Source organism: Vanellus vanellus (genome assembly GCF_965231255.1).
Source record: "Vanellus vanellus genome assembly, chromosome: 1".
Classification (NCBI taxonomy): domain Eukaryota; kingdom Metazoa; phylum Chordata; class Aves; order Charadriiformes; family Charadriidae; genus Vanellus; species Vanellus vanellus.
Window position 1 is genome coordinate 147,887,004 of NC_138905.1, and position 22,812 is coordinate 147,909,815.

The 22,812-nt window shown below is 46.1% G+C and overlaps 2 protein-coding genes across 2 annotated transcripts in view; one reads left to right on the forward strand and one right to left on the reverse strand.

The window, feature by feature from the left end:
- The window catches only part of GABRA5 (gamma-aminobutyric acid type A receptor subunit alpha5), a gene marked incomplete at both ends in the record, with an annotated part of 55,300 nt that extends 50,334 nt beyond the window's left edge, over window positions 1-4,966 (reverse strand). Inside the window, one exon of the mRNA XM_082495477.1 lies at window positions 4,881-4,966. Within this exon, the coding sequence (XP_082351603.1) occupies window positions 4,881-4,966 (86 nt within the window). The remainder of the gene's footprint in view (window positions 1-4,880) is intronic.
- GABRB3 (gamma-aminobutyric acid type A receptor subunit beta3) overlaps window positions 1-22,812 on the forward strand; it is a gene marked incomplete at both ends in the record, with an annotated part of 200,300 nt that overhangs the window by 43,184 nt on the left and 134,304 nt on the right. The window lies entirely within an intron of this gene.

Below are 22,812 nucleotides of genomic sequence, written 5' to 3' on the forward strand. Positions count from 1 at the left end.
TGCCTCTCTGCAACCAAAACTGGTTTTATAGCAGACATTTTCAGTTATGGATAAAAATAAACCTAGAAAAGAACCTTAGGAAAATGCTAAGAAAATTCAAAGATAATCACATTTAAAGCTCATTACTGAACATAAACTAAACCAACCAGGAATACTTCTCATCACATTTATTTAATATTGCAATTTCAGGGCGACTGAAAAAATCAGAAGCCACAGAAAGGGCCCATCAGTGTAAAATGTAATAACTCTCTAAAGATTCTCAGATGCCTCTTCCGAGGAGTTCATCATTTACCATTTTAAACATCACTGTCTTTTTTACCATCTAGTCAAAACCATGACAGGTACTATTCATAGCTTAGTTGTAATAAGAGGAAAACGTATGGTAGATGTGTCATGTTTTTCCAAAAACTTTTAAAAAAAAGAAGTAAGCTACACTGAAAAAATAACTGAGGAGTATTTTGCGATTGAAAGTTGTATTTTTTTCTCTCTTAAGAGTAGTTTCCAATAGTTTGCTTTAATAGGAGCAGAACTTCAGACAAATTAACAGTTTGTGGAAAAGACAGTGGAGCAACGCACCTACACACTTTTGGATACTGCCAGACATCAAAGGACTGACTGTTCTAAGTTACCCTCTTACCATCCCTTTCTTACAGATTCCTGAGATATGAAAACGCTGATATTTTGGGAATTTGTGCAATGAGGATTCGGTTCTTTCACATTGGATCAGGATAGGGGAGAGGGCCGACTAAAATGATGAAACTTCGATGGGCTTTGCACACCCTTAAAGAATAACCTCATTCTTTTATTTAGCCGGAGCAGTATTTTGCTGCCTTCTGGGAACGAGCAATTTGTGTGCAGTGCAATGAAAGCCTGTTTTTCGCGACGTCTGACCGTCCTCACCCCTTGCACCTTAACTCCTCTTTCCAGACCCTGAATTTCTCCCAGCCATTAAATACCTCCCAGTACTCCCCAGCTCCCCAGGCCACCGCCCTGCAGCTTCGCTGGGAGGCCACGCGTGCCAGGGCTGATGCTGCACCAAGCACGTGCTGGATGGCCAGCGGGTACGCGCCTGCTCTTTGGCCAGCCGGCAGGCCAAGCCAAACAGGGATGCTGAAGCCAGTGCCTTCTGTTCGGCAGAGGGACTGACTGATGTCCGTCTGCCTCCTCCAAGCAGTTCTAGGCAGCCACTTAGCTCTCCAGTTATTAAAATTGTCTAATGGGTTCAAAAAGCTATCTTGAGACACGGAGAAGGAAAGAAAAACAGAATTAAAAAAAAATGGATAAGCATATAATATTTCTTACAACATTAGTCTTAAAAATATGAGGAAGAGCTCCCCAGCATCTGCAAGTACTTGGAAAGGGATAACCCAGCAGAACTAACTGCTTAGGGTTGCAGAGACTGACTTGAAAGAACAGCCTGAAGGAGAGGTATGTTTAGCCTAAATAGCAGGATTATGGTCTTAGCGATAAGGGCTGTGAGCTAGCGGAAAAGTATGTGAAACTACAGACACACCACCGACTGAATTCTTACAGTGTACAGAGGAGTCTTGCGTTGGCTACACTTAATTGGGATCTTCTGTTTTCCGTGTTTCTACTATTATAAATATTATTAGCAGATGGCAACTAAACTGTGGTTACACCAACAACATCCATCCCCGTTGGTTTGGGCTCTCGGACAGATTTCTGAAATGGGACAGCTGAAATGCAAAGGCACAGGGGCTGCGTGTCACCAGCAAGTCACCAGAGATGTCCCCGGGGCTTGCAAAAAAAAAAAAAACAAAAAACCCCCAAAAAAAAAGAGTCAGGATGCAGTCAGGTTGGCCGGCACCACGGGGCCAACCACGTGCCACCTCATCCCAGGGAGATCTCGGTGCAGGCAGTCACCCATCACGCCACCCTCACAGGGCTGCAACAGCGTGGGCTCCCCGAGGACCAGAAAGCGCAGGATGCTGGGCAGTGCCACGCGCAGTCTGGCGGGACAGGACCTGCGTACGCCGACCTCCTTCCTTGACTGATGCGCTCAGCCTCACGGCGTCATTCTTGCGGGCATCAGCCTGAAGGGAGCAGGGTCCGAATTATTTAGCATTGCCACCGATCCCCTGCCAGGAGAGCGCCCACCTTCCGCTTGGTTTTGTCAGCCTGACCCTGCGGGTCGTGCAACCGGGACTGAATTCTGTGCAATCCTTCGCATGAAACAAATGGGATGAAATCAGCCTCTTGTCTCACCTGAAAATACTCTTCATGGTTATATTTGACTTCTAATTATTCTCTAGCTCGATTGTTAATGTTTACTTTCCAGACAATTGTGAACCTTGAAATCCTGCAGTAAAATACCTTAACTTGTTAGAGCATTACACAACCCAAGGCTGAATTCAAACAAGCTTGAAAAAGCCTTGATTCATGCTGGACTGTTTCAGCAGAAGGAGACTCATAAAACTGTTACACCAACAACGGGGAGCGGGGGGGGGGGGGGCTTTGCATCCTCTTCTCATTTCATCTATATCTTTGAATTTTAATTCAGTGATTTTTCTTTAAATAACTTCTACCAACTATGCCTACAGTCCTTCTCTATCGCCTATTGATGTGGATAACTCTCAATAGTCATTCCACATTTATGTTAAACATTAATCACAGACTTTTGCTGAGATTTCTGAAGTAGCCTAGGAGACTGAGATACATAATTCCTGTTTATTTTACCAGGCATTGTGCATCAAAATCCCCCAAGGTGGCTTTGGTTATGTCAGCAAAAACTATATTTATGATTTAATATAAATATGGAATGACTATGGAGAATGGTAGACAAATCTCTGCCTTCATCTGTAATGTCCTACTGTATTTTGCTTTTTAATTTGTGCTCATTTGACCCATCACTTCTATCTAGCACGTTGCAAAAGGCACTGCAATGTAACAGTGCGGTCCAAACATGGATGAAGCTAATAAAGAAGAACCTGGTAGCAACAGCAAGTATTATCAGATTCTTGCAGTTAATATACCAGCCTACATGTAAATTGTACCGTTCTGTCCTGAACAGTCAGTCCCAAAGCACTTAGCAAATTACACTCTGAAACTGCTTCTGCCTCTGAAACAGAAGCGCTGGAGCATCATCTGTCTTTTGAGCAGGGTCAAAATTCAGCCCTAAGGCAGCGTGTGAATGGTGCAGCGAATTGGAGCTGCTTATCTCTGCAGGCCCGGACTAAAATTACTAGTTCAGAAATGAGGGGGGAACGGGGGGGGGGGGGGGAGGAAGGTTACGTGATGATCTCATTTTAGTGCGCAGAAGCTTTTCGAGTAACTCGCAGAAAACAAGTGTCCTAGTTTCCCCTAACTGTCCTGTTCCGATTATCTGCCAGGTCACAGGTCACACCGATTCCTACCCCCAGTATTTGCTTTGGAGTCGAAAGGGAGAGTTAAACCCTCTTTTTTTGCAGCCTCGCCTGTCTGCTCTTCTGTTAGAGCAGTAACACGGTTAGAAGACCCCACACCAAAGAGGCCACGCTCAACCACCGCGATGTGCTGCCTTCGGCAGGCACGATGGACAATCGGGGAGGACTATAATCTTACAGTCCTCAAGATTTTCTCACTTTGTCAAATTACAACCACGTCAAGGCAAGTTTAAAACCAGTCCCACACTATCTAAGCCCTCTTCATTTCTACCGCAAAGCCCAGAGAGAGGTTTGCCTTAGACCACAGCGAAAGCAGGATCAAGCTTTTCCGAGGGGAATAAATCCGTGTGCAGCTCTTTGCGTCCTTGGCAGTGTGCAGTCCTACAACCATTCCCGTACGGCACTGTGGTCACAGGCTTCCCGCCTGCCTACATAGGACACGCGCTGGACACAGGGCTCAGTTTTGCTTACAGCATAGGCAGTCGTCACTCAAAGTTTGGTCTTTCTCCTAGTTCCAGTCTGGAAAAAAAATCACCTTGCTTGAAATCAGAAACTGATTTGCATCTCCATTTTGTATCTTCTTATAGCAAGGAACTGATGGGTGTGCTTGTGAATCAGCACGTTGGGAGGATTCATTTTTTTTCTGGTGAAATCATAAATAATTGTTCTCCTCCACAAAGAAGAATCAACCTACGTTTCCAGAGCACTTGCAAAATGCTTTTTCTAGACTTCACTGCATAGCCCAATTTTGGAAAGTTCTTAAGATCTCTGGGTTTAGGAAAGAAACATATAAATAGGGGTTTGCTGTTTGGTTTGTTGTTTTGTGGTGGGTTTTGAGTGTTTTTTTTTTTTTTCTTAAGAGCTACAGTAGAAGTACTTCTTCAATACAGTTTTCAGAATATCACCATCAGGAAAGCATCCAAAGCAAAAACAAGGAAAGAGGATTCCTTGCTATACGCTCCAGGGAAACACAACGTCTAAATATTCTAGCAAGTTTCCAACTCAGCCGTCCTTCTGAGCAGTCACGATCTTCGCTTACTCACTAGGAAAGCCTGTACCAGCCAGCAGCCTTGCACCGACTCCTGCTGTTGCCGCCTTGCGCTGCTGCCCATAGCCCGCACCCGCCAGGTGACGGAGAGGGAAGGTGCAAGCCCTCCGCGGGGACAGGGAGCACCGCAGCCCCCGCCTGCGCTACCTACGCCCAGGTCAGAGCCCTCAGCAGCTGCAGGCCAGCTCTGAGCTCCCCGTGCCCCTCCAGCCTTCCCGCAAGAGCATCACGGGCGTTGAGGAACCCATATGAGTCAGTAGATTCGCGCAGGAAAGCAAAGCGCTCCCTTCCCCCTGACACTAGCACGTTAAGATGAAATGCAAAGCCCGCTCGTTTTGTTCGGCTGCTCCGTACCACGCAGAGCCAAGGTTTTTCATTTCCTTAAAAAAAAAACAAAAAAACAAAAAAACAAACCCCCAGCAAAAATTCAAACGCAATTGGCAACTCACCCGAAGTGGCTGGCTATACTCATGGAAACGCAGAAGAGGAAGAAGTTTTTAATCATGATAAAGCCAGAGACCATCCCATTGTCCATTCCAGAGGAGAGGAGGAACGCAGGTGGTTGCTTTGGTAAAGGTGCAGCTGCTCACTTTGTTCTTACGCTGCAACAATACACACACACAAAAAAAAGATAAATTATTACACGGAGAAACAGCAGGATAGCCCAGTTCAGCTAACACCGTATCTTCTGCTATCCGTGTTTTTCACAAACTTATCTAGGCTTATGTAAACATCAGCTGTTTATGTAAAATTGTATATCTTCAAGGACGTGTTTTACCTTTTGCTGACAGCAATCTGCAAAACAGGAGAAATTCTTAGTGGCCCAGTTTTCCCTTACATTCGTCCGTCATATACGTAACTAAACAGTCACCATTTTCCAAATGCCACTTTCTACCCTTTACCTATTTCCACAACTTCCACACGCCTGCAAACCCAGGACTGTGTGCAGCCTCCACATCCTTTCCTTCCATCGCAATTTTTTTCCCATTAAATACCCATCTTCCTTTTCCAAAATCCCAGTTGAAATGCCAAGAAACACCTACTGCTTCTTGGAATTCATGCTGCTGATGCACGGCTTAGCAAAAAGATGGGGGGGGGGGGGTAAAGGGTGGGATGGGGGGGGCTAAAAAGTGACCTTCCTGGCAAAGGCACATAAACCTCACGCTAGCACGAAGAATGACAGTAATGTAGCTGCTCCAGCGACCGCCGCTTTTCGGATACCTGCCTCTGCGACCAGATCACCAATTTCAGCATTGTGCACTAACGTTTTCCTCTGTGCCCTAATAAAAAGCAAAAAAAAAAAAAAAAAAAAAACCACAAACCCAAAAAACAAACAAACCAAAAAAAAACCCCAAAACCCAAACAAACAAACCAAACCCCCCAAAACCCAAAACCAACAAAAACCCCCAAAACAACCACCAGAAAACACACCCCGAGGGAAGCTTGCCTGGATTTTCCACCTGAACCCCGTGCCCCCCCCCCCCTTTCCTGCAATACACCGCTCAGCAACTTACTCTCCCCACCCCACCGGCGCCCGCAAGGCGAAAAAACCCAAACCAACAGCCGCCCCCTCCCCGGGGCTCCCCCCGCCCGCCCGGCGCTGCCCCGCGGCGGGTCCCGCTCTCTCCGCGCCCCGCTCCGCGCCGGAGAGGCTGCGGGGGCCGCTTCTCCCTTCCCGCACAGGCGCAAACCCCGCACCGCCCGCACCTGCCCGGCCAACGCCGCCCGCTCCCCTCCGCTCCCCTCCCCTCCCCTCCGCCGCCGTCCGCGCATCGCGCACCGCGGCTCCGCGCCATCGCTCCGCTCCGCACCGCGGAAGGTGGCACCTGCCCGCTCCGACGCCCCTTCTTCCCTTCTCTTCTTCCCTTCGCATCCCCGCGGCGCCCTCGGGCTGCCCTCCCCCCCCCCCGCCCCCCCTTCCTCCGCCCTCCCGCCAAAGTTTCCCGCGGCCATGTGCGCGGCGATGGGCGCAGCGGCGGCCGCCCCGGGGGGATGGGGGGGGAGGAGGGGGAGGGCTGCGGGCAGGGGCTCCCCGCCGCCCTCCGCCGTCCCGGCCCGTCCGGGAGCGGGATCCCGGCTCTTACCAGCCGCCGGCGGGGGTGCGAGGGCGAGGAGGGGGGGGCGGTGTTTGCCCGAAAGTTGCGGAGCGGCAGCGGGAGCGGAGCGGGAGCGGCGGCGCTGCCTCCCCGCCGCTGGCAGGCGCGGCCCCGCCGCAGCGCCGCGCCCGCGCCCGCGCCGCCCCCGCGGACGGGAGCGCGGGTGGGTGCGCGGGGCGCGCCCGCCCCTCCGGGACCCCCAGCGGGGAGTCCCCCAAAACCCTCCGGGGGGGCCGAGCCCGACCCCGCCGGAGCCCCCGGGGAGACCGGCGGGTCCCCGGACTCCCCGCACCGGCTGCCCGGGGGCAGCCCCCGCCGGTCCCCCGTGGCGTGTCCCCCCCGCTCCCGGGGCCCTGCCACCGACCCTCCGCGGGGAGAGCCCCTGCCACAGCCCGGCCGTGCAGGGGTCGTGTCACCGTGGGGCAGGACCGCCCCCACCGGCGGGTGAGGCTGGCCGGTGTATAGGCTCCTTACGCACACACGTATAAGCGTACATATATATATACACACACACAGATCTGTATCTACATTCCTCTTCTGTAGCCAACGGGCCACATCCGAAACCACTATAATTTTTAAATGCTGAAGTGGGGATTTGTACCCGCAACGTTAACTCTTTGTAGGGTCCTCATGATTACAACATCCGCATTTTGTACCGGTATCAAAAATTCCAGGAGACCCAGGATAACTTCCAGGTTTCCTTGTGGCTGCGTGTGGTGGTGGAGTTGGTCCAGAAAAAGGGATGCGCTGCTTCACATCTCCAATATAGGGAATATTACGCTTGCTGCATGTCCAGGTCACTTAAATACTGCTTGCAGGTGTGGAAGGATTGGTGCATTTCGCACCAGCCAAAAGGGGAAATGAGTGTTGTGTCGTCCCGGGTCCTGTGGGTTCCCTGAGCCGCACACAGCATTTCGTGACACACACGTTACGTGTGACAAACACCATTTCAATGAATACTGCTCTGACCGCACTTCGAAATAACCCTCCAAACTTGGTTATTAAATTAACAGCTCTAACGAGGTAACGTCAGGCAACATTGCGGATCAACGGAGCATTTGTCTTTTTCCTATATCCATAAAAAAAGCTCTATGAAATTAATCCCTCCACTGGAATCGATATTGGTGCTGTAGCTCATTGCTCCAGAGGGTGCTGCGAAAGGTGCGCCTGGTTCACGGTCCCCACGCTTCCAATTGAAAATTGGTCCTTATGAATTTAGATTTTCTTTTTTTATTATTATTATTTTATTTTTTTGGTTATATGCGGTGCTTAACTGCGTTCAGGTTTCCCAGCAATGATTAATGATCTTAAATGCAGAGCCAATGACACACGTTGTTCCTCAGTGACTTCAATAAATACGAAGTTGTGAATGAACGTTGCTATCAGAATAGCTTTCCCGGCGCTTAAAAATATCTGCGGAAAGTAAGTACGAAGCGCCAGTAGTTTCTCATGATAATGTTCTTGCCTAAGAGCGTTTAAATCAGATTTTTCACAGGGCTTTGATTTCCGGTATGAACTATTTATATCTCCGCATAGGTGATGTTGTAAAATTATGGGAGCTTTAAATAATTTTACCCAAGGAAGCCGTGGGAAAAACGCGGCGGGCCCGGGCTCTCCGAGCGGGGAGAGAGCTTCGGGGGTTCGCCCCGGCATCACCCGGCCCCGCTCCCGCCTGCCCGCGTGCTGCCGAGCCTCCTGGCAAAAAAAAAAAAAAAAAAACAAACCCCCCAAAAAAACCCAAACCAAACCAGAAGGTTTTAAGACGCAGGGAGGGAAGCGAAATAACGAGAAAATGTTAAAAAAAAAAAAAAAAAATCAGAGGGAGAAGAGGGTGTCCCGGCGCAAGGGCGGGATGGGCAGTGCCGCTGGAGCGCACAACGCCGTGACAAACGCCGCGCCCACGCGGTGTCGCCGTCCCCCGTCCCCCCCCACCCCGCTACGGGTGGGGACCCCCTTCCTCCCCACCCCCCGGGCAAAAGCGCCGCCGCTGTCTCCGCCGCCGCCGCCGGGGGGCAGCGCAGCTCCACGCAAGGCGGGCGGCGGGCAGCGCGCGCCCCCGCGGCGAGCGGGGGGCGCCCGCGGGCCGCCGGGGCCGGTGGTGGGAGGGGGTGGGGATGGGAAGGGGTTGGGGGTGTTTGTGGCGGGCGGGAGCCGGTGGGCGATGTGGCGGCGGAGGGCGGCCGGTAAAGCCGCTGGGAAGCCCCCGCCCGCCGTGCGGCGCCCTACGGACGGCCAAAATCAAAGCGGTTACTCGCCGGTGGCGACTCACGTCGGCAAGGAAGCGGGTCTGATGGCTCCGAACAGCAGCGTCGGGCTGGTTTTGTTTGGTTGGTTGGGTTTTTTGTTTGTTTTGGGTTTTTTCTCTCTTTTTTTTTTTTTTTTTTTCTTTAGCCTTGTCTGTACGGTAGCAGCGCAACACAGATCTGGTTCTGTTCGCCCGCTAATTATAGCTAATGACGCAATATGTCTGAAGCATGTTGTTTATAATGCAAGGTATTAACTCCTGGGCAAAGGTGCTTTCTTGAGAGCTTGTCAGACATTAATTGCGTAGGTTTTCGGACTGGATCCCCGCAGGATGGTGGCATTGACCTGTGACAGCAGAGTTATTCCGAGCAATAGAGAGGTCTTTGCTTTGAAGGCAAATGCACCGTACGTGTCCTCCACTGTGTGTTTTTTTCAGGCACTCCCTAGTGATTCACGCTTGCCCTATTTGTATTCTTAGCCTCCGTGGTTGGTTTTAAAGGATGTGTTGAATTGAGTATGTGAAACAATTGCTTTTTATTGCGGTCAAGGAAATGTTTTCTTTGGTTGGTTGTTTATTTTCTGCGCTGGTGTTCAGCAAAAGCCGACACAGCCTTCCAGAAGCCATTTCATATTTGGGAGAAGTTTTGCGCGGTCCCTCTCTGGCATTTCTCCTTCCCGCATCATTAAGTAATGTTGCTTATTTGCAGAGATAGATGCATTTGAGCTAGATCATCCTCTGCACGGGACTGAAGCAATAGTACAGGGTTGGGCTGTGATTTTTTTACCATGGCACTCATGAGGACTTCCACACTCGGGGGCTCATTGGGAAATGCGCACCAAGTCCTAACACTGGGACATGCTGTGTCGGAAAATGACCCATTTCTCCAGCAGCCAAAGACATCTCTGTCATTGCCTAAGCCGTTCCTTCTCCTTCCAGGAGAGATGCAGAAAGCTCATGAAGTGCAACATGCTGTGGGTACTGACCCAAGCAGTAGGCTCTTTGGAGGCATTCTCTTCTGCCAAAACATGTCACTTCCCACATCCAGGTGGAGAGGATTGCCTGTTTTCTTGAAATCTTCTCTTTGGCCTCCTAGCTAAGACTCTGCAAAAGGTAGTGCCTGGGACAGTGATTTTGGTGATACAAATGCTTTTCCAATGGAGAGCAGTCTGAATTCACCAGTCATTGCACGGATCCCCAACCGTCAGCTCACACCAACCTGCCCACTCTCACACAGAGACTGGATCTGAACAAAGGGTGAAAGTCGCGTTTCCACCCCCTCCTATCTCAGTATTTGTAGAGGTGACAGTCAAGAGGCTTCTTCTCAGCCCTGGTGGGACACACCTGGAGTGCTGGGTCCAGCTTTGGGCTCCCCAGCGTGAGAGCGCCATGGACATACTGGAGAAAGTCCAGCAAGGGGTCAAGAAGATTATTAAAGCACTGCAGCATCTCTCCTATGGGGAGAGGCTGAGAGAGCTGGGACTGCTCAGCGTGGAGAAGAGAAGGCTCAGAGGAGATCCCACCAGTGTATAAATAGCTGATGGGGAGGAACGGGGGGGGGGGGGGGGGAATGAAGAAGAGGCAGCCAGGCTCTGCTCAGCGGTGCCCAGTGACAGGTCAAGGGCCAGTGGGCACAAATTAAAAAACATGACATTCCATCTGAACACAGGAAAACAAGTTTTAACTCAACTTCCTAAACATAGGAACAGGTTGCCCAGAGAAGTTGTGAAGTCTCTGTCTGTGGAGACACTCAAAACCTGAAGGGGAACGATGCTGGGAAACCTGCTGTAGCTGACTCTGCTTGAGCAGGGGGAGGGGCTGATCTCCGGAGGTGCCCTCCAGCCTCAGCCATCCTGTGATCCTCTAAGCTATGAAAACAGCGTCACCCTGTGAAACTCTCTATTACTTTTCCCAGACTGTTTCACAACTCTATCTGGTAGTGAAATGATACAAATAACCTTGGTGATGCGAGAAGTATTAGAGTCTGATAGATTTGGAAGCATTTGGTATATTTCTGAATGGTAAGGAGGGATACTAAAAGCCTTTTCTTTCCCACGTGCATACCCCCTCTACAATGTCATGGACACCCATAAAAGATGACCGGTGACCTGCATTTCACTTGTGTGATGGGCCACGTTGCAGGCAGAGCTGCATTTAGGACCCGGTGTTTTGGTGGTTCGTTTTGTGCCCCCCCGGTGGCAATAGAGAGCTACTTAACAGAGCTTTGGGAAAAGCAGCTGGGGGGAGAGTAATGTTGGGAAGGATTGCTCGGAGATAGAGTTGGTCCCTCGTTATGTGACACAGAATGCGGTGCCAAGGGGAGAGAGAGGCAGGTGACCACCTGCCCTGTCACAGCAAAATTCCAGCTGGTTGTGAAAAGCGATATCCGTAGCGAGCAACGCTGATGCTTCTGCGTGCTATTTGTTGCGATTCCCAAATCTGCGGGTTCAAAGGTCTAAAACCTTCATGCGAAGCTAATCCTGAGCAGGCTGCTTTCTGCACACGTTCAGATTAGAAATGAAGGAACGGCTACATTTTCTGTTTGGTGGTTTTCACCCTATCTCTTCCGGGCAACCCGTGCTTCAGCCCATTTCCACATATTAGACCAACAACTGAGCGAACGTTGAGGGTACGCCTGAAGAGTGCTGTCATGGATTTATAGCGTGCCTTAAGCTTCAGCGTTTCTGAAAACTGCTCTATGCACCGTACAGAGGTCCCTACTCTGAGATGAGCGCCTCGGGTGCTGGCAGCCCTATCTCTCAGAAGTGGCTGGCAGGAAATTTAAGTGGGTTTGGATCTGTATTAGACACTTTGGCCCATTAGACCAGGGAAATGATATCTAGAGATACCGCCCCCACCTGGAGGACTGGAGAACATTTCCAAGATTTTTCATTCCGTTGTAAGGTTGTAAATCTTTAGATTACAGCATTAAGGCAAACATTGTCTGCTACTTACGACGACATCCCTGTCTTTCTGCCTAAAGACACACAAAGGGGCTCCATCTTTTTCCCCAAACACACCTTGCTGCACGACTCTTGCAATTCCCTTCTCCCTTTGAGATCCTATCCTCCCTACAGGTTAACCCAGCGGGTCTGGATTTACACAGTTTGAATTCCACCTCTGTGGGTTAGGGTAACTGTTGAAAGCCTGGAGCTGGCCGGTGAGGAGGATGGGGCCAGGGCCAATGGTGGGGTTCAGACCTGGCACTGCCCTCACAGTGCCTTTGCAGGGAAATGTTGCGCACGGGCGGGTTTTGACAGATCACCCAGATCAGTTCGGCTTGCCAGTGAGATAGCCCGTTTCTCCTCTGCCCTGGGCAAGAGACAATTCCCTTTACACCAGCAGACAGCAACGCGAAGTCGGAGCGTGGGGTCAAACCTGCTCACAGATGTTTTTCCTGTAGAAGAATCAAGGTTTTATTCACATCCTCGCCAGGTTCAGATGTGAAATCTTCTCCCTGTTCCCGCAGAGCCTATCAAAGTCTGCCCTTGAGATACAAACCATGAAAACCAAAGGCATTTGCAACATGTCCTGAACTGCTAGTTCACGGTCTTAGATTCAGGAGGCGGAAGAGGCTGCCTAGCAGCAGTCCCTCCTGCATCCCACAGCCCACAAATTTCCATAGCAGTATAAACAGTGAGTTTCTGGTTTGCTTTCCTTTTGCTTTATGAGAATACAGGCTGTTGTTTTTTTCTGGTTATCCATGAACTCTGCAGCAAGTGTTAGCTCCTCCGTGAGTGTGGTATCCCATAAACAAGTGCCTGCTGTTATCTCTACCTTGAATCCACCCCTGGTTTCCTCTCTTGCTGGCACAGTGTTTTTAGCAGAGAGAAGGTTGTGGACTAGTGAGACTGGCAGTGCAAGAAGAAAGAGATTTGAAATGAGGGTGTCACCCAATCAAAGTTTACAACCCAAAGATCTCTTAGGTTTGATGTCCTGGGCCAAATTAACAAGTTGGTTTAATGTACCTCTATGGACTTTCCGGATACAGATGTGAAGTTCACATTGTGCCCACCTCTGAGCTGGACCGACTACAGGTTCCCCGTCTTATGGCCATGCAAATTATGCTAATAGTATGGGAACGACAGTGCAAATAAATGTACTTAAGCTTCTTAGCAGGCCTGGTGAGAAGCAGCTGTATTCAAAAGCCAAAGTTAGATATATATGGAGCAAACAGGAGCACATTTTGTTTTCTCCGTCTGTGTGCTTACTCAGGGGCGGCAGTCATTGCATCCTGACATTCCCAGGCAATTGCCTGTGGATCTTCCAGTTCTTCCAGAATCTAACCTTTAAACATGAACTATATAAACCATACTTTTACATAGAAAGAAATCACAATGTAAATGATGAATAAATGTTCTCTAAATGCATAAAGATACTTGTAACTAATGTGTTCAAGTAGATTATTCTATGTTAAACACTGGCGCTACATGCTTACGACTAAAATATTACAGTTTTCTGCATAAGCTTAGGGTTTTTTTATTGCACACAAGTGAGCATCAACTCAGAAAATCTCTGGACTGGAACTTTATGATCCTATCATATACAAAATACCCTTAGTTAATTTCTTCAAAATGGCCAGATTTACTGGTTAGTGTTTTAGCTAGCTTGAGTAGCAGTAATATCTATATTTGAAAAGTAATGGGACATTAGGGTAGCACTGTCTATGGTCTTTAAGGCCTCAGTCCTCCTGTCTGGTGGATTTGGGTGCGTCTGTAAGTCCGACACTGCGTGGTGCACTCCTTGTGAGGGCCGAGCACACCTTTGCTGATGCTGTTGAGTGAGAAACCAACTTACTCTCTATTCTGAAGCATCTAAGTAAGACAGCACTTTGTGGAGAATAACACAATGATTCAGTGTCATACACATGATTCATAAAGAAAGATTAATCAGGCTTAAACATGTAGAGCATACAAGTTCTGCATCAGTATTCAAGGGTTTACGCATATGCTACCGCACATGTAATTCCTTCCCAACAGGAAGGAGAGAACAAATCTTAGGAGGAACAACACAGAAAGTCATTGAACTGAGATGGAAGAATCGGTGTTGATAAATCCTTCATTAAGTATATATTCAAATATTCATAATGGATGGAGGGTGAGTGGACTTAGAGACGATATAGGAATACAGTAACCTTATGTACTTAGTGATGTTAAGGACAGCATATTTGTAGTTTAGAAATTGGTTACAGACAAGAGGTACTAAAATCTATTTGACAGTACATCTCTGAATTTTATTATACGTACATATGCATGTATATCTCTCCCTCATATTTAGGTTATAAGCTATAAATATTTATGCCTATTGATACATGTATGTTCATATCAAGTCTACCTGTCAACTGGGTTTTGGCTCTGTAAATACTAAGATACGATTGAATTAACATGTTTTAAGTTGTTGTGATGAACTCGGGTCTTTTTGGCTGCTATAGTTTCCGTATTTACTGCATTTCTCTGTGTTGTTTACATGTACGCTGGTGATATTGACAGAACTCATTATTTCTGGTTCTGATCAACCCAGGTAGCTGTCAAAGATACCAACAAATATTTGCTTCCAGTTTTGTAAAATTTTACAAATGCTTTCAAGTAACTCTGTAATGATTAATTATAATAATTAGCTGTTGCTACAAAAAAAAAAACATTAATGCATACCATTTGGAAAGCTGTAGACACAGCTTACATTTATTTTAGGATTTGCGATATATTGCTTTCCAGGCTGAATTTATTGGCAAGGGTTAGGTGGGAATAAATGTTCTCGGCAGTTCCAAATCCCATTAAATGTGGCTTCTGTAATATAGATTCAAGTGCTGTAATTAATAAAATTTCAAGAAAAATGAGTTTTAAAATTGTTCCATCTAGAATTAACATTTACAGAAATTGGACAGAGCCGTTAAAAAAAAAAAAAGAAAGAAAAGGGAACTAACCTGAAAATGCCCTGTTTTGGAAAATATATTTATGGAGATTTCAAAATAATCTATATATAACACTACAGGATGTTAAATATTAATGATTGACTATTATATCATACATTATATCATTATAATATACCACACCAATGCAGGTGATGTCAGTCCTACAGCTTTGTGTGAAAATATCTTGCCAGTCCCAGTGCAGTAGAATTCAGAAAGAGAAAAATAATAACATGGATTATGTATATCAGTCAATAAGCCAGATCTTCATGTAGCATAAATTGGGTAAGTAAAGGGCAGCGAAACTACGCCCATACATCAGCTGAGGTTATACCTCGAGTGCGACCCGGCAATTATGATGCAGTCAATGAGAGTGAATCTGAAGAATGAGATTTGGCACAAATATTAAGTAGAGGCGCTTTTTGGTTTTGGTTTGGTTTTGTTTTTGTTTTTGTTTTTTCATTTTGGTAAATAATTTATTCAATGAAAAATGCAGGTGGCTTGCTCACAAAACAACTGCAGAGCGAGCTAGGATTTGGCAGTCTGTATTAGTCAATGGAAAAAAAAAGGAGAGTAAAACACTAGATATATTGAGCATTTTGGTTTTAAAATTTCTAAAGAAAAGTCAGTAGGATGGAAGAGAAGGATATGGCTGCGGAAAGAGTTAAGAACAGCAGTGAGGAATCATTGTATAACCCATGCTTCGGGTGTTCCCTTTGGCTGTGAGAAACCCAGATTGACTCTTTGCTACGGGCAGCCATTATCTTTTTGGACATTGGGAACTTTGTGTGTATTTTCCCCGGTCTCTCCCCATAAGCTGTTCCAGTTTTACACAAGTGCCTGAGTGTTCGGCAGGTCAGCTCTCAGTGGAGATGAATCCCGGTGTGCCAGCCCTTGCCAAGGAAGGCTTTGCCCGGAGGGAAGGAAAGCACCCTACCTCCAAGCGGCACATTCAGGCTGTAGCAGATCCAAGTTCCATCCTGGATGCTGAGTGTTTTCCTTGACTATCTGTGCTGTGGCTTTTGAAGGAGCCAAACAGGTACGTGGACTGGAGGGACAGCGTGGCATACCCTGTCCAGGTCCCCAGGCTGCAGGTTCGTTGTGTTTGGTCCTTTTTCAAAGTCCACGGCAACTCCATTGGCTGCAAATTTTGGAGAAACAGGATTACTTGCGTAAGTGCGATGATCTGGATTTATCATCATGCATTTCAATTTCAGCAACTGAAAACTAGTGGAGTAGTTTCGGGGCTGTATTGGGTGACAGACTGCTGGTCAAGTGTATACAAGAAACTTCACCTGCTTGTCTTGTGGATCCGCTTGCGGATCCTGAGACCTAACACCCGTGTTAATTTTAGCAGCCAGAGAGTAGGAATGGTCACTGAACATAGCATCTCAGGGGCACGGAAGAGGATCAAAAGAATAGCTTCAAAGAGAAAAAGTGACTTAAATAAAATATGACTGCTGGCATGGTTGCAGTTTGATCTACTGGTGTTTTCCCAGTTTACTAAAAAGAACAAAACAACAGCCATCAAATGTTGATCAGATGCTTTTTGTGTGGAGAGCGCTGGGGCAGAATCCTGGGTATGTTCAAGACAGCAGGAGGGAATGAGTTTCAGGTGAATAATTCAAGAGACGAGACCTTAGGCCTGTCAGTTAGTTTTCCACTCTAAACGTGTTTCATCGTAAAGTGCCATTTTGTTGAAATCAGATTATGGTGCTTTTATCACAGCTTTTTGAGTTCCAGCATCTACACCACAGAAGAGTAAATTACCCACCCTGGAACCACCAGCACCCCAGTAGCTCCAGCATTCACCCAGGCGTGGGTGAACCAGGTTCAAGACCCTTTTGTAAACACCAGACTCAAGTATCAGTTTCTTAATGCGATGATAAACCCAATACTCTGGCAGCTGACTCTTAACTGTGTATCTTATTTTATGGATGACCGACTTGGGCTGCCCAAGGCTTGTAGAGCACTTGCAGTGGTAGACAAAGTCGGTGAGAGCTGTGGTCTCTCAGCACCTCTGACTGCAAGGCAGTGCAGTCTCCAGTACTGTGCACAGGGTTGCAAGCCATGAATTTTAATCTTTGCTCTGCCACTAATTCACCGTGTAGCTCCAGGCAAGACCCTATCTCTTCAGCTGTAAAATGGGAATAATAATAATGGTTTCCTATCTTTCGGCAGCGATAAATTCATCTGTGTTCTCGAGGCATGCAAATACTACAGTGATGAGCGGCCCAGCAAAGACCATGAAAAAATGAATAATTCTGTATTTACTGCAGGCTTTGGGTGTGCAGTAAATAAGGCACAGCTAACTGGCTGGTGAAGATTACTTTTCTAAGTAGCTGCTTATTCAGTAGGTACTGTGTAATCAGTACCTACTTATCCTATGTAATGAAAGATAAAGGGTTCTTTGGGGGAAAAAAAAGAGAGGCAAAGACACATTTCAAGAAAAATCTTAATACTGATTTACAGGAAAGCACAATTAGGATTTTTGTCCATTTAGGTTTTAGTGTTTAACTTCAAAGCACTTGATTTTGGCAACCGTCGTAATGTTCTTCTAAGGCAACTGTCTCCTCTGCAGGCACACGATTAGGTCTGTAACTTGCATCGTGCCGTCAGAGCTTTACTCAAAACCATCATTTTGCCTGTGCACATGTATCAGTTCTTCCCGTGCAATTATTGCTGTCTGAAAACCAGGAAAAACAAATCTGCCCTCTCTTTTCTTATGTCCGTTCTGATCACACCATCACATTCCCATTCTTATATTGTGTTTTTCTGGGTTCTCAGATTAGTTGCAGGGTAGGCGACCTGTTCAATTTGTTCCCACACTGTCTCTCTCTTTGTATACAAATAAAATCCCTCCAAAGGGCTCCTCTGCTGACAAATAGATTTTTTGCTATTGAAAATAGCGAGGAAAACAACAAAGACCACTGTACGTGGTGGTATGCTAAGGCTTCAAACTTTATTAGAGGAGACTGAGCATGTTTATCCTGCAATTTAACTGCTTATTAGACCATTGCTATCACATCTGTTAAAAGCATGCGCAACCCACAAAACAAGCTGCCAAATGTCCCTTTACGATTACATTGTTCAGAGATCTGTATTGTCACTCTCTATTTTGCATTTGTGTATATGATGTGTCAGTGCAGCAGTCCCCCGACGGGGCTCATTTGAGTATAGTTGGAGTCATGTTTACTTTTCTATCCCTAAGCAGATCTAAGCTCTGCCAGGACAGAATGCGCACAGATTTGTTGGTCTAATCTCCACCCCATTTGGTGATGCTAGATTTAAATTTAGGACATATCAAATTAGAATCGTGATATCAAATATCACGATTCATGTCAAGTAGTCTTGACATAAAAGCGAATCATCCACTGCATAACACTTACAGCCTTTTAATGTGTCTAAGAAAGGAGCATGTTTTATTCTATTCTAACTCTACACATTTCTAGAGATTTGCTTGATATTCTTATCTGTGATATCTGAGATCTATTTGAGATAATAAGAATATACTGCATAAAACAAAGCAATATATGACCTCAAAGACTATTTAAAAATGATGTCTTAGAAGCACTTCTTCTTGCTACTTATATTGAGAACCTTCACGAGCAAATATTTTGAGCAAATTACTTCCATAAATGTCTCTTTATAGGCCCTGATCCTATGAACTGCACACGTAACTCATTCTGGGCACACAAATTCATTGCAACTGAACACACATGCAAAGCTATTGCGGTGATTAACTCAGTAGAAAAACCTTTGCAACGCTCTGTCCTTCAGGTTCTTACTTTTCACTTTACAAGCGGTGCTACCAGCTATGAGCAGGATACAAACAATAGGCACGGAATTATTGTCAGGGCTGGCTGTTACCTCTAGTCACTTATGAATTAAACATCTGCTCTCTCACATTGAAAAAGTTTTAAAAACAGTTTGCATATGAAAAGGATGACTGCAAAAGAGATTTCAGTGAAGAAATCTTTAGCTTGTTGTGAACACGGCAGCCTCGCTGCTCGGTAAGAGTTTGCCAGAAGTACGTCACCCTTTGCATTGTTGCCTGAGAGAACCCGATGGCCTAAATTTCATTTAATGTCTTTTGCTTAGTGTTTCCTATTGGCTAGGTCTACATCTTTGAGACACCTAGATATTAGAAAACATTGCCAAGTAAGTAGAACGTGGCTTATCCGAACGTGAGTTTTCAAGTAGGCTCTCCCATGAAAGAGAGGACAGTTGAAAAGAGCTGTGTTCTCTAACCAATGATGATGCTCAGTGCAAAAAGTCTCCAACCAGCATCTCCCATGAAAACCATGGCCACTGAAACGATGCAACTGTTGAGAGGCAGGAGATGAACGTGACTGCAACAAGCAGAATTTCAGCAGGGACCGTGCTGAATATAAAGAATTCAGTGCTAGAATATCTGGGAATGATTGTAAACCGGCTGTACTCGGAGTTAAACGTAAAACTCGTCTTCCTGGAATAGAACCCTGATGGTTGTAATCAAAACCAATTCGAAAACACTGATGTCTGTTCCTTGGTGTCAGGGAAAGAGATTAAGGGGAAGAAGAGATCACTGTCATCTTTCATATCACAGAATGTGCTTTGGAAAGGTCACAGCGAGACCAGGGAACACCTGAATGGAGGGAGAATGTACCATCGACCGCCGCTCCAGGACCAGTTGTAACATAGAGCTGTGAGCCAGCACTGCAAACAAAATTACAATAAGAATGATGCCTAAACTCAACAAAATCTGTGGTGGCAAGCACCAGCTACACAATTGTGGCTTATTTAACCCAGCTATGACTGCACACAGGTTAATGTTTTAAAGACAAGAATTGAATATGGAAAGGAGCTGATGTTGTATGTTTCGCTGTGTGAGTGCTGTTGTTGAGATGCACAGAGAGAGCTGAGTGTGTTTGGAAGGCGATACCTGAGCAATGCTCCGTATTATATAAAGGGCTGGAATCATTCAGAAGATTTCCTATCTTTAAAAAAAAAAAAAAACCAAAACAAACAGATGTGGTTGCTGCTACATGGCTCTTAGGCCTTCAGATAAAAAATGAAAGCCTTCCCTGCCGTTCTCTCTATTGCATGTAGACGGTCCATGATATTGGTAACTTTCCTAATGTGAGTAATTCCATTTCAGTCTTTTTTATTATTATTATTATTATTTTCCTCCCAATCTTTCCTTGTATCTATTTCCCCAGTGGCTAAAAGATTAACGATTAACTTCCCATTAGGGAGGAACAAGAAGATGACTTCAGCATTATTTATTTATTATTCTTTTTCTTTGCTGGAAATTGAATTATCCACTCCCTATTTAAGACCTTTCTAATGAAAATGTCAGTTATGGTGAACTAAATGTTCTTTACTAGTACCGGTACATAGCTAGCTAGTAAAAGAGAATAGTAGGAGAGGGAAAAAAGCAAACTCAGGTGTAGAACTGTACACATCTACACATGGCAATAGATTAGCACCTTACAAGAACAAATGCATTAATCCTCCGTGTACCCTGCAATGTGGTCAAGATTTTTCAGCGATAGGAGGGAAATATTAATAAGGATAGCTGCGTGGTTTGATAGGGCACAAAATTGAAATTCTCCCAGATGTTAGCTAAATGCTTTTCTTGGTAAAATCTTTTGACTTCTGCTAATGAATATATGAGATAAAAACCTTAGAACATCCCATGCTGCCCATGTTATAAAGTCTTCCTGTTATCTAATTCTGAGGAAAATGACCCAGCTCCCATATCAGATAGTACATCAGAGTCTTCAAAGATCACTGGGGTCCCCCGCAGCTCAGGCTAACCTACTTGTAGTGGTATTAGTAGTAGTTGGTAGATGCTGTTACCCAGTACCACAGTATGGTGGTGGTTTTTTTTTTTTCCCAAAGAGGAAACAAAGTAAGTTTCTTCATCCATTGAATTAATTAGAAAAATGGCTCTTGTACCCATGCTAAGCCATCACTGCACTCTCCTCCGTGTTGGCTCTTCTGAAGTCTGGACTTGTGCAGATTTTTTTAACCTCTTCTATTTCTGAGCCGCACAGACGAGACAGAGGCTTGCCCCAAATTCTCTTTCACTTGGGATATCACCAGCTCCCTGCTCTCTCTCTTCCGAATTCCCTATGCAGGAATGGCCAGAGTGCTCAAGGCAGTTCCCTTCCTCCTCGCTGTTTTCTCTATCTTCATACCTAAGCACCCTTCTAATCACTGAAGCGTTACGCAGCAGTTCAGGGCTGAGCAACAGCTCAGAGGCTGGATGCAGCAGAGACATTTAATACATTTTAGAGAACAAGAAGAGAAAATTTGGGGCCTGGCATGCCCCCAGATTCAACAGTGCACCCCATGGCATTACACACAGGCTCACAGCTCTCTGGGTTTAGGGGGACAGTGTTAAGGACACTTCTCAGCTTAATCTAGGGTGTTCCTTGACTATCAACCGATAAAGTCACATCAAATTTAAAAATGGTGTGACCCTCATGTGGACAGAGCCCTAAACACCCTGGTTTTGTCACAGTTTAAAGCTGATGGGAATCTGAAGGGCTTTTATTCATCCGTAAGCATCCATACAAGATACCTCCTAAAGGAAAGGTTGACCTAATGCTTGCCAGCCCTTGGAAAAAGAGGGTGACTACAACACATGAGATGTGTGTGGTGGTGGGGGACACACACATACCCGTGTGTATGCTCCTGCGCTCCTCCATGGCAGGGCTCTGCATTTTATTGAGGGCTGTGTCTGCATTGCACTCCCATTCCCGGTCTACGAACCATCCTCCAAGATGGGGAAAATAAACCCCAGCCATCTTCCACCCCGGTCAAAAACCCCAGAAGAGGACATGTCATAGGCCTGAGAAGGTGCAGCATCTGACACGTCTGCTCTGCCTGATGGAGCTCCAGAGCTCCCAACGGGCTGTGCAGCTTGCCGTAACCTCCAGAGTAGGTATGTTTGTGTGAGGCACAATCTGGCCTATAGTTTCATATAAGCCCCTTAATTTAGCAGAAAAATAAAGAGTAAGTTGTTAGTCAGAAAGACGTTTTCTTTTTCTAAGGATTATTGCTTTTTAATTATTGTTCCAAGTGGATTGTATGCGTTGTATGAAAACAGATTAGAAAGAAATATGACTAAAAAAAAAAAAGATTTATGTTACAAAAGCTAGATTAATCTTTCCGGAAGGCAAACTGGAAAAGATGCCAGAACATACCACATTGAAACGTAGAAGCTGTCAGCTCCTTTGGTGCGTCTTTCAGCCTAGCATCAATTACAGTGGACTTGTAGCAATTTCATTTAATACTGAAGGGATCACATTAAGGAAAGAATAAAGGTTGACGAAGTATGTGTTTTGTTCAATTTGCTACTGCTTTAAAGAATGAGGTTTTAAACTTTCTGAAAGTTATTAGATTGTATGCATCGCATGAAAAGCAAGGAAATTTGTAAACCATAATATGACGTTGATTTCTAAAGTAAAAAGGAAATTGGATCTGAAGTTCAGCGAACTATAGCTTATTTTCATTACAGACATTTCTACTGAGAAATTCTGCTAAGATTTAAAACTGCTGCTAAATGTACAGACACCTAATGAAATGGCAAATCTCTGTACGGTTACAAGCACACAAGAACGGGAACACTGGATCAGACCAAAATATCCTGTTCGGCGATTTCCCATAGAAACTTACAGAAAGTGAGTAAGAAGAGGACAAATGCTTACAGAGCCGCTAAAGGAGAGGGCAGTTCCCTCTGAAGGACTGGGAAGGCTGCGAGAGGGTTCAGCCTCAGAGTCCCTCCTGCTGCGGTCCCAGTCTGCTCTGGGTCTCTCTTGGAATCCCCAGTTGCTGCCTGGGGTTCAAAAATTTTAAGGGGCTGCGGAGGGTGAAAGGAAAAGAAAACAACCACAGAATCACAGAATGGTCAGGGTTGAAAGGGACCTCTGGAGATCATCTAGTCCAAACCCCCTGCCAGAGGAGGGTCACCTACAGCAGGTTGCACAGGATGGTGTCCAGGAGGGTTTTGAATGTCTCCAGAGTGGGAGACTCCACAACCTCTCTGGGCAGCCTGTTCCAGTGCTCTGCCACCCTCAAACTAAAGAAGTTCCTTCTCATGTTTAGGTGGAACTTCCTATGTTCAAGTTTGTGCCCGTTACCTC